The following is a 12,393-nucleotide window of genomic DNA, read 5'->3' as shown; positions in this document are numbered from 1 at the left end:
CATAAAAGGTACATCGAAAAATCAGAGAGGATACAGATATGGCACAAGATTCTCTACAGTGCCTAGCACAGCTAGCTTCTCTGCATGGGCCAGTCTTTCCTGATGAAGGTTCACAAGTTGATTATCTGGCACATTTCATTGAGGGATTACTGAATACTATCAATGGGTATGTATGCTTGCCCTTTAAATGTAGATGGTATCTTGTAATCTATACATTGGTGTGGAGGGAGAGAGCCAGTATGGTTTGTTTGTTTGCATAATTTGTGTTTGGAGTTAGACTATTCAAATGAATAACTTTTTTTTTAAAGGGGGTATTTCCTGAAAAGAGTATAAAGTAAATGTTGATTTATTTATTAAATGCAGAAAATTCATCCATAAATGATCAATTTTAAGCTTTTCTCCTAATTTCTGAAAAAAAACCAAACCCTGCTGTTTCTATCTATAGAATTGAAATAGAGGACTCTGAAGCTGTCGGAATCTCCAGTGTTTTCAGCAACCTGATAACTGTGTTTCCTCGCAATGTTTTAACTGCCATTCCAAATGAACTTTTCTCTTCATTTGTTAACTGCCTCACACACCTCACCTGTTCTTTTGGGAGAAGTGCTGCACTGGAAGAAGTGGTGAGTACTGTTCATGAACTGCAATCGGTTCTTAAAAGTGTTGAGTTGTTCTTTTATTGCATTTACGATTAACATTAAATTAATAAGAGACATAAGAATTTAATAGATTTGTATTGACTTAAAGTTTGGATGTCTTAGCCTGAATCTGTAATGTATGTTTTCTGAGATTCATTAATTTTGTTTGACAGAAAGTTACTGTTAACTTCTAGTTAATTTTTACATTACTGCAGTCAGAAGTAGAAGAGATGTGTAATGCTCAGAATAATAGAATAAATAATGCAGAACAGTAGAAATAATTATGCACCCTTAAATCCTTGTCTAACAAATTTTTACTTGAATTATCATTTTGATTAAAATACTTAAAAATACCTGATAAACATTCTCATTTTAAATTGACAGCTTTGCTTGCAAGTATAGTAGGCATTAAATATTGCTTAAGTGTTCAGGTAGGACTTCTGAGAAGTGTTTATAAATGGCTAATAAGTTACAGATTTGAAAGCTTGGGATGGCTGTGTGAACATATGGGCAAATTGAAACTTACCTGAAGATTGAATCTCTGTTTAAGTGAGTGCAGCTGCTGTGACGTTTCCTATTACTGCCCCTATCCTGTATCTTAGTGGCTGTTTTCAGTATCCCTTGACTGCTGACTCAGGTCAGATGACATTTTTTACATATTGGGGTGGTCAGGTAGTTCAGTATTTTTGTTGTTGTATCAAAACTGTTGGCTGTAACGTACACAAGCAATTACAACCCCCTAACAATCCCAAGAAGAGACGTAGTCAGTAAGGTTCCTGTTTATGATGATGAGATCTAATATCTGTAAATTTGCTACACGTTGATATAAAAATAGAACTGAAGAATATAAAAATAGCCTTTTTTAGCAACGTTAAATAATTTTTCTCTTAGATTTATATATTTATAAAAAGGTGGCTTTCTGTCTATGTGGGCTTGATCAACAAAAACTCCAGAAAGATTCTTTATTCAGAAGCATTTAAAATGTATTATGTAGGAGTTTTCTTACTGCTGGAAGGGGCTGAGTTCTCCCACCTCTGCTGTTGACTGGCCATTACAATTAGCACTTACATTATAAAATACTTTCCCACATTAGTTATGAAGTAGGCAAATATTTCTCTTCACATTTTACAGTTTGAGCAACTGAGGCTCAGATGTTAACTTTCCCAAGGTCAGAGAGCAACTCAATGCATTAGAACCCTTGTCTTAACTATTGTTAGACATATGCTTATTCCATTAGACCATAGTGCTCTCCAGGCAAGTCACTTAACCTTTCTGAGGTTCCATTTCCTAATCTGTAAAATGGGGATAACACTTATATACCTCTTCTGCGGGAATCTTAAATGCTGTATATTTTCGGACTTCATCTACAGTTAGGTTGCCTTATTTTACAGATTGTGTAACAGACAAAGTTGTTAAATGCAGTTGTTTCTGGGACTGATGCTCTTTGACAGGCTGGCTACATTTATCAGGCTTTCATACAGAGGTTCAGCAGAAGCATGAAGATATTTTGTATGATAATGAACCTTGTGGAGAAAAGATGAAGCGCTACTCTTTAAAGTTAAAGGGAGGAAAGCCACCCATTGTTCCCTCAGCCACCCTCTTGTTACCAGAGGGGGTAGGAAAAAAGGAACCAGCCTTGAAACTAGCCTGTGCATCTTAGATCTGATTTCAGAGGTGCTTAGTATACTCGGAGTTGGGGCACTGCATCTCTCAGTAAAACCACAAGCAGCAAATTGTCAAACTATATCTGCCCAGGAGGATCTGTCTTTTGGAGGGAGACTCTTATCCCTTATCCCTTGTTACTTAGGGCACATAACTTCTCAGCATTGTCTAATGGGATACAGAATTGTTTTAGAGAAATTCTATCAAAGTATTGTTCTTAAATAGTCTCAGATTCAGCAGCTGCAGGAAAAGTGATTGCAAGAAATTATATTATCTTAGAAAAGCATGCTGCCAGATGAAAGAAAAAGGGTGTTTATTCAAGAAGTTTGCTGATGTTCATAACAGCAGGGTTCAAACCCATTCTGGATCTTGGAAACTTACTTTCACCAGATTAAAAACACCGTGACATTAAGAATGGTGTCATTAGGAAAAATTTTACCTCTTCTGTATGCCCTGGATCTTACCATACATGTATGGATATATTTAAACCACTTCATATATCTGACTTCCAGTAGGGGAATGGTTAATGTATTTTGGGATTGTGTTGGGACTGCATGCTTACAAATGTGTACCATTTTGTGGCCATGTACCTGACCGGTCCTTAGGCATGTGTGTGTTCTACAAAAACAATCTGGGAAAGGCAGGATTGTGACTAGACAACTGTGCGGGTGTTGAACTGGATAGTGTCACCTGGGACGTTCTAATGACCAAATAGCTGACAGGAAAAGAAGAAAAAATGAGTATATCACTTCAGTTAATCCATTTAAATTTTTATGTATCTCTTTTATAGTATTTTAAGTGAATTTAGCTCAGCTTTTTATATTAATTGCTTACAAAAATGTGTAGAATATCTATTAAAGGTTTATGATCACTAAGGCTTGGTCTACACTTACCCCGGCGATACAGCAGCAATCGACGGGAGTTACGTAAACTATGCAGAAAACTTGTGTAACTCCCGTCGACTGCTGCGCTTCTCTTCTGCGCGCTGTTTTCACTGCACTGCGCTGACGGGAACTGTGTTCCCGTCGACGCAGCGCTACGCCACTTGCGGGGGTGGATTAACAGCGTCGACTTCTGGATTGACTGAGCCAATCTTCGGTGACTGCTCAGTCGATCCAGGTAAGTCGATCTGACGGTGGCAACTTTGCCACCATAAGTGTAGACATAGCCTAATGCAATTTTGGTTTGTTTCACTTTGTTTAGTTTGGGAATAACCTTTTTCTTACAGCTTGACAAAGATGACATGGTATACATGGAGGCATATGATAAGTTGCTGGAATCCTGGCTTACCTTGGTACAAGATGACAAACATTTCCACAAAGGCTTCTTTACCCAGCATGCTGTTCAAGTTTTTAATTCTTATATTCAGTGCCACCTAGCCGCTCCTGATGGTACAAGGAACTTGGTAAGTTCTTAATCAGAGGTTCTTGGGGTAATAATAAGCACTCTGTTATTATGTACAGTAATTAAATATTTCTTAGATACACACAACTTAAATAAATATTAAAGGAGGTAACATAGACATTTTTTTGCAGTAGTGGTGAAAAACTTGATTAGCAATTACACTTTGCTAAGTTTGACACAGGAGAAGGTTCTTCCCCAGCCTTTCTCTCATCTTAAAGAGAAAATAAGAGGAGAGTGGAGGTGGAGAATGCTTTTAAAATCTTGGCTGTATTAAATAGACCCATAATTCAAAAAGTTGCCTGCATTCTATCCTTCCATCTTTGGATCTAGTGACAAACACAAATTACTATCTTTTCTTGGGAATTATGATGGAACCAAAAATTCTTCAGCGGAGTTATAACCCTAGTTAATTCTCTCTGTATTTAACCACCAAATTCTTATTTAGTGGTCCCCTTTTAAGTGTATTTGACTATGTAATCTTATCAGATACACAGTAGGACTGTGGGCTCAGACTAGGAGAAACTGCATTAGTAGAGATACTGTACTTTTGGATAAAATGGTAAACCAGGGTCCACACTGCTTTTCTATGGTAGCTGTCCCGGAAGAAATTTTAAAGATTCCATGGCATTTTCATGGGAAAAAGAAAATAACTGTTATTCATCCCAATGTTCTGTTTCTTAAAACAGGTTCTGATGTAGACTGTTGAATGTAAACCTTGAGCATATTAATGATTGCCCAATTATTATACAATAATTTTATTGACAGTATCTAACTTGATGGTATTTAAAGGGCTTTGAAGATACCTCAATAAACCTACTTCGCTTCTGTTGACATGTAACAGATGGTGGCAAGAGTGTCAATATAGAGAAGAATATTTTACAAGAGACCTTGAATTCATAACAGACAATCTTGACATAACTTGTATACACAGGTTAATTCATGTCCTTCTGTGAGATAAGTCGTTTATCCCACGAGTAACCTTTTAAAAGCCACAGCTGGCATTTCAGAATGCTGCTTGTTCAATATCAAAGCAGTGGCTGAAACTTTCAAATAGGGAAGCACTCCTCAGTAAGCAGCTGCAACTTTGAAGTGGCCAAAGGAGAATTATTTGCCAGTTTAGGTAAAGAAAAGAGGCATTTAAAAGCACTTTGGGAGGAGTTAATGTTTGGATTCAGTTTCCCAGCTCCTTTCTAGAATGACAGCAAAAGGTATTTTGCTCTGACACACAATCCTCTCTCTTTCTTATCAACTATTGCAATTTCATACTTAACTTTCCAATTAATACTGAAATTAATTTCCCCAGAAATGTAGAGTATTCTTGGAAATAAGTCATAATGTAACTCAAGTGGTGTTTGCAGTATTGCCAACCCGAGTTTTCAAAAAGCAGAAATTTGCTTGAAATCATGAGATTAAAAATAAATAAATAAAATACAATTTTAGGATGGTTTTTATTTCCCTTTTGGTTTTGTGAGCTTTTAGCATTCACTTTTTCAACCTTTACTTTGTAAATAATCAGGGCGGCAAACTTTTCTTTTCCTTAATGAAAGCACTGATTTTCACATAATAACGAGACTCCAGGAGCTGGGACTTTAAGAAACACATCAAATATGGTAGGACTCGCAATAAAATCTCTAGAACTGGCAATGTTGTCTTTGTCAGGACTTGTGTATGATGCTGACAAGCAAACTATCTAGCTCCAGTGTTTTCATAGCTTAAAATGTTAGTTCCTGGCCTCTTGAGAGCATGAGACAAATAGCAAATGTTGTAAATCGGTCTTGGTTAGTGTTTAAAATGTATCTGTGAATCGGCAGTGGTATGTTTGAATTTCAGAATCTTTGCGCTCAGTTTGTCTACTGCAAATTTTATGGGTATGTTGGTGATGTATTTCAATACTTCAAAACTAGTCCTTGAGATCAAACTGTATATTTTGCCTCTGTTCTTGGTGGATTGAGCTTGTTCTATGTGATCAGGAGGGTCAGCCAAGTGCATCTAAAGCCATTTTCACTTGGCCTGTCATAAGTTGCATTTTATTTGAGTTCCTGATTCAGATAGAAAAGTTTGGGAGACGGTGGCATTTTTTTCTCCCATTTTTTTCCTTTTATTTCTCTTTTATCTACCACTGGCATACAGTGGCCAGTCTGTAATTCCTCTATTTATTAGGAATAATCTAATTTTTATATCTGGACTTATATTATTGCATTCCAGTTTTACAAAAGGAATCCTGAGTTCAGATTTCAGTAGTTGTTTCAGAGCCAAGACCTAATCCCACTCCTGATTCTAGAAAACCATAGGCATTAGGTCACCAACTCCTCTTTCTTAATTCTTCTACATATACTTAACTCAGAAGTACACCAATAGTTTTCCATCTGGAATACCAAAAAAAAGAACAGCATGTAGAAAAGTGATTTTTTTTTTCTGTGTATAGTGTGATACTTTTTTTTTTAGTAAATAACTTGTACAAGATACATTGATTGATGACTTCTAACTTCTTTAAAATCACATCAGACTGCCAACGGTGTAGCCTCTCGGGAGGAAGAAGAAATAAGTGAATTGCAGGAAGATGATAGAGACCAGTTCTCCGACCAGCTGGCTAGTGTAGGCATGCTAGGAAGAATTGCTGCAGATCACTGTATACCTCTTCTTACAAGGTACAAGATACAATTATAAAAGTATACTGTACTTTAGTGAGATGATTAAAACAAAAGAATCTCATATTAAGCAGATTTTGTCTTTAATGTAATCTTAATTTATTTAATGACTACATAGTCATTTGCTCATTGTTTTTCTTTAGTTTATTAGAAGACAGAGTGACAAGGCTCCATGGTCAGTTACAAAGACATCAGCAGCAGTTACTTGCCTCACCAGGATCAGGGTCAATTGACAATAAAGTGCTTGATGACCTGTATGAGGATATTCATTGGCTTATTTTAGTCACAGGTTAGTGGAAAGTTTTAAACACATAAAATACTGGTATACTGCATCTGTGGCTGAAGCTCCCCAGCCAAAACTGCGATGTGTCTACCAGCCCATCTGTCTCATCCTGTAATTGATTTGTACATACTCATTATCTTTCATCTCATATAGATGCATTTGTCTCTTGTTTGTGAAGCATCATATGCCCTTCAGCAGTACTAGGTGACTTTGTCATTCTTTGTCTTCTTTCTTTACGTTAATTGTGATAGAAATAATTGTTTCTTATAAAGATGCTTAGAAAAATGTTAACAGAAGATATCTTGCTTTTTGTGAACTCCTTTTACTGATTTTTGTCATACGCTTTTGATCTGTTCATTCTGAATTGTAGTCAGTCACCATATTCAAGTAGCTTGCTATCAATGGAAGATCATAAATAGAGAATATCTGAGAGTATGTAATGACATAAAGAACTTACTGGCATGAGTTTATGATGGCCATGTTACTGAGGAGTGACAAAGACCTGAGAGAGTTATGCAGGTTGTCCCAAATAGAGTGCCATAAAACACTGATGCAGCCACACAGCACCATATATATTTTGCTACATTTTAGAGAAATTTTTGAGAAACCTTTTTAAGTTTCTAACTTTTTATTGATCCTCTCTTTTATATTGATTCATAAAGGCAAATTGCCTTAGTTACTATGTTCATGCCACAGTGACAGAAATATTGGAATACAAATGTACAATATTTAAGATGTTTAAAAAACCAGGGATTTGTGATTTTGAATGTCTGATGTCTTAATGATTACCAGATCTTGATACAAATATAGTATACAGTTTGTCTAGCTGTAGCATTATCCCTTATGGTATAAGATGTATTATTCTACAGAGGCATCAGTTCTGTTTATTTGTAGATGACGTAAGCATTTGTTCGGTATTCTCTTTATTCACGGAACACTTTTCATCTTTAGCTTCCTGTTATAATTTTAGGATCCCATCTCTCATCAACACACACAGTACTGAAATACATAATTAAGATTAAGATACATATTTAACATTGTTAGTCAGGATTGATTCCAGTGCCATTTAACATCTGCTGTAAAGCCAATAAACTTAAAAAGCAAAGTCCTAAAATGCAAAAACTTGTGGTCACTTTCTCTCTCTCAAATTTAGGCTACCTCTTAGCTAATGATACTCAGGGAGAGACTCCACTAATACCTCCAGAAGTAATGGAATATTCCATTAAGCATTCAGCTGAGGTTGACATCAATACAACACTTCAGATTCTGGGATCTCCAGGAGAAAAGGCCTCTTCCATCCCAGGGTACAACAGAACTGACTCTGTAATTAGGTAAGAATACAATGCGGTCTATAGCAACATCCATTCAGAGTATCTCAGACAACTGTAGATAGGAGATAAAACATGTAGGAAAAAAGGAAACAATGTATGAACATTGAATATGTGAAAGGAAAAGATCTCATTACATCTTTTAAAATTCAAGTAGATGTTCTGTCAGATTGGTTATAGTACAGGAATAATAAGGTAATGGTATAAAGATAGGACAGAAAAGGTAGGAAGGATTAAATCAGTTATAGGTTAAAATAACAGGAGTGTCTTAAAGTGAAATTTTAAGCTAAAAGTGACTCAATGGTGTGGGAAAAGGTAGGATTGGAAAGTACTGAACATGGGGCAAGACAAGTAAGTGACTACTCCTCTAACTCCCAAATGTGAGAGACTCAGGAGAGTGCTAAAAAGAGAGAGCTAGAGTAAGCAGACAGGTATGTACGTAATCATCAGGAGAAGGTGAAGCAAGTTTCTGGAGGGAAATGCAGAATTTGATTTGTGGTAGAGATGGATCTTTGTACATACAAATGTCTTTGCCAGTAAATATCAAGAACCAAAATTAATGGAGTTTCTTCTTAGTTTTGAACATAGGAAACTAAATGTTTGAAACATCACTGAATTAAAATTTCTAGATACGACTATATGGATTAATTGCATACTGCCTTCTACAGCATGCATAAACAAAAATGACATCCATTTACAAAGCTTTCCAAAGTATAAAATGGGACTGTCTGTGTCTGTCATGAACTGTTGGTCCCTGGGATTGCTCCAGAAACAGCTCCGTTGGCTTTCTGTGGGGAAAGAATGCTATCGCTCATACACTCACAGTTACTGGCCTATTTTAAGGACCAGTGTGAGGGGTTCAGAAGCGATTTCCATCCTTTTTGGGAAGAAGAATGATGTGTATGGTGCTCAATGTTGGGCAACAAAGAAGAAACATGAGCAAATGATCCATTGCACAGAAATGCAAACGTTGAGATGGATGAGTAGAGTTAGAAGAAAGACCACATGAGGAATGTGTATGTTAGACATGCTCAAAGTAAGACCCATAAAACAAAAAATTAGGGAGTGCAGGCTCAGATGGTTTGATCACGTAAAGTGCAGTCCTGACAGCTATGCGGATAAGAGAGTCCAACAGATCAAGACTGAAGGAAAAAGACAAAGGCCGGCCCAAGAAGTGGTGGGATATCCTAAAGGAAGATATGTTAATGTGTGTTGGGGTAGAGGATATGGCATTGAACAGAGCACTTTGGAGGGCGAGGACTCGTAGCACTGACTCCACTTGATGGGATTAATGCAAGGAAGAAGAAGAAAGAAGAATAACAGCCCAAAGCAGAGTCTCAGAGTTTGTGGATTCAAATTAAGGGGATCACGTAGCACACTAATGGATGTGGAAGATACTTCACTCAGGGTTAAAATTACTTTTCTGTGTCTGTCTCCAGGCAGCATTAATCTACTGTAGGAGGTTAGAGATGGCTTTTCATTCCCATTCACTTGGTCCCTGGGTTGACAGGGTCTAGAAGGGATGTGGAATCATTATACTTTGTCCTTGAAAGGTAAAGGAGGGAATACCAATGTCTCAATAAAAGATTTTAAAGTCCTCTAGGCAATGTTCCAATTGGAAATTTTCCCATTTCTCCTGATGTCAGAGCACTGAAGAGAATTCTCCCTGCTGCAGTGACTTCAGAGTCCAATTTCAAATGCATTCTCTTGGACTTGACTAGGATATTCTAGCATCTCTGTATTGTGATATTGTAGCATCATGTGTAAAGAGAATATCCTGATGGTGCTTATACCCCATCAGTAGAAGGAGGAAATACTTGATGTTGTCTTTTTTCTTCTTCCACCTCATTCCATGAAGAATGGAAATCTTTTGATGTGGCCACCCTCCTTGGGTAATTGACCCTGCTTAAAAGATAAAAGACCCAAACGATAAAAACCCATCAAAATCAAAAGTCAGGTATCTTAATTGTACTTCATATCTGCAGGTTATTATCTGCTATTCTAAGAGTTTCAGAAGTAGAATCTCGAGCAATAAGGGCGGATCTAACACACCTTCTGAGTCCACAAATGGGAAAAGATATTGTATGGTTTCTTAAGCGTTGGGCAAAGACCTATCTCCTAGTGGATGAAAAACTGTATGACCAGGTAAGACTTTACAGTCAATTAATGCAATAAAAATTTCAGTAAGAGTATATAACACTAATACAACTTTTATGAAAGTGGGTGTTTGTTTTAAACCTCCTGTTTCAGATATTTATAGCATTAGCTGTGGTTTGTTCTAGAATTTAATGTACGTAGTTATAGCCTGAAAAATGAGTGTTTTCAATTTATTTTTTTCTAAAAGGAATTAGCTACAGTCATAGCTTACAAATAACTTTTGTGTTTTTAAATGTGATTTACTCTCTCCATGTACTCCCTCCATGCTGTCCCTTGTCTGGAATACCTTCTTTGAATAAACTATGAGTCACTACTGTCTTCAAATTTCTTCTTGAAATTAATCTCCACTGCAATGGTCATGGCCTAATGATTATGGCTAGGCATATGGCCTGGTAGGGATTCATTAATATTTCTTCTTCACTTAGTTGTGTTTTTTTTAAAAAGGAGGGCTGGGGAGGGACCCCCAAAACGTACAAAGATTCCAGATTGTGTGATCTTGTTTTCCTGTTAATGTCATTTTTTGCCCTCCCCACTCCATTATGTTCCATGTCCATGTTGTTACTATTTCAATATGCAGTGTAGTTGTAGCTGTGTTGGTCATATGATATTACAGACACAATGTGGGTGAGGTAATATCTTTTATTGGACCAACTTCTGTTGATGAGAGACAAGCATTCAAGACATAGCACTCTTCTTCAGGTCTTTCTCACCCACAGAAGTTGGTTCAATAAAATAAAATATTACCTCATCCACTATTTCAGTGGCAGTCCTTGGGGCAGGGACTACCCTATGTGGTGTTTGTACAATACCAAGCACAATGAAGCTCTGTGCCTGATCGGAGCCTGTGGACACAATTGAACTTCAGATAAATAGTAGAGGACTTGTGCAGAAATAATCAGGGATATTAAAACTCTGAGGATCATCCTTAGTGAAATTTGGGGTACTGGAGGCTCCTTCTTACTCTTCTAATTGTTTGCAATTATTCAGAATCTTAATTTTTACATTGTTTCTGATAAAAATGGTGATCGATGTATTTTTTTATTGACTAGGTCAGGGGTTCTCAACCGGTGGTACGCGTACCACTAGTGGTACGCGGAAGCGGCTCGGTGGTATCCCCCCACTGATTCCGCCGCCCCCCCCCCCCGCAGCCGCCGACAAACGCCGCTGCTGATTCCCCCCCCCAGGGCCGAGAAACCCACCCGCCGTCGTTCCCCCCCCCCCCCGCCACCGATTTCCCCCCCCCCCTCACCGCCGCCGAGAAAACCTCCCACCGTCGCTCCCTCGGCCCGCTGAGAAAAGCCGCCGCTGCTGTTCTTCCCTCCCCCCGCCGAATCATGCCCCCTTGCTGCCGCCGAAAATGGGCAAATGGCTGTAGGGTTTCGGCGGAGGGCATTGATTGAAAGTGCTTAATGCGCTCATTTTCCGAGTAGTGCTCTGGCCAGGTACAGTCAGGCGAAGCGGTACTCGACCTGACTCTACCTGACCGGAGTGGTACTCGGGGGAAAAAAAGGTTGAGAACCTCTGGACTAGGTTGATTTGTTTCCTGTGATTTGTGTCAAGCTCTGCTTGGATGGAACAAAAACAGCATTTTAATTTTTTAAAATTAAATAAATGTAAATGTGTTGGGTACGTAAGAAAAGTTGTCCAAACATGTTTTGCATTTAAAACTGATTTATTAAACAAGGGAAGCATTATCTATAGTTTAGTGAATTGAACTGAGTGTTTCTGGTCACCATATCCTTTGAAATTTTAATAATAGATTTCATCCTCTCACACCTAGTTCTTACCCCTAGATTAGAAGAAGAAAACAAACTTTCCTGCTTTTTCAATCGGTTTCTTAACTTTGAATTAATTAGTCATTGAACTGAACTAGTTGAATAAACTGAAATGAAGAAAGTTTTCTCTCTGCACCCACAGAAGAGGATACTATTGTCAAAAGCTGTTTAGCAATTCATCAGACTCTGGTTCAAGTGGCTTCCACCAGTTCAGTTGTTTCACTTTCTTTAAAACTTGGCAGCAAACATGTATTGCTTCATATTATTTTGCATATAAGGTTAGCCCTTAACATAGAGTCAAATTCAAATTTAATTTGAAAAAAACCCATATTTAATTTAAATGACAAATACAGATTTTCTTAATGTTAAAATCCATTTCTATCCACCCTGATTTGTATGCAATATTGGTCTCTGAAGGTGATGAGACAGATTCTTTTACTGAAAACTTGTGCTGAAGCTTGAAAATAACCGGGAATTTGAAATTGAACATGCTGACAGAAC

At 37.6% G+C, this 12,393-nt stretch overlaps 1 protein-coding gene across 2 annotated transcripts in view; it reads left to right on the top strand.

The window, feature by feature from the left end:
- Window positions 1-12,393, top strand: part of XPO4 (exportin 4) — a 114,158-nt gene that overhangs the window by 65,702 nt on the left and 36,063 nt on the right. For both annotated transcript variants that reach the window (XM_067562852.1, XM_067562853.1), the window contains exons 8-14: window positions 9-166; window positions 446-620; window positions 3,526-3,702; window positions 6,207-6,349; window positions 6,493-6,638; window positions 7,786-7,963; window positions 9,946-10,105. In XM_067562852.1, coding sequence (XP_067418953.1) covers window positions 9-166; window positions 446-620; window positions 3,526-3,702; window positions 6,207-6,349; window positions 6,493-6,638; window positions 7,786-7,963; window positions 9,946-10,105 — 1,137 coding nt within the window. The remainder of the gene's footprint in view (window positions 1-8; window positions 167-445; window positions 621-3,525; window positions 3,703-6,206; window positions 6,350-6,492; window positions 6,639-7,785; window positions 7,964-9,945; window positions 10,106-12,393) is intronic.

Source organism: Emydura macquarii, unplaced genomic scaffold, assembly GCF_026122565.2.
Source record: "Emydura macquarii macquarii isolate MOO-44397 ecotype Brisbane River unplaced genomic scaffold, CSIRO-AGI_Emac_v2 contig_2473, whole genome shotgun sequence".
NCBI lineage: Eukaryota > Metazoa > Chordata > Testudines > Chelidae > Emydura > Emydura macquarii.
Note: the sequence above shows the minus strand (reverse complement) of the source record. Positions and strands in the feature narration are given on the sequence as shown.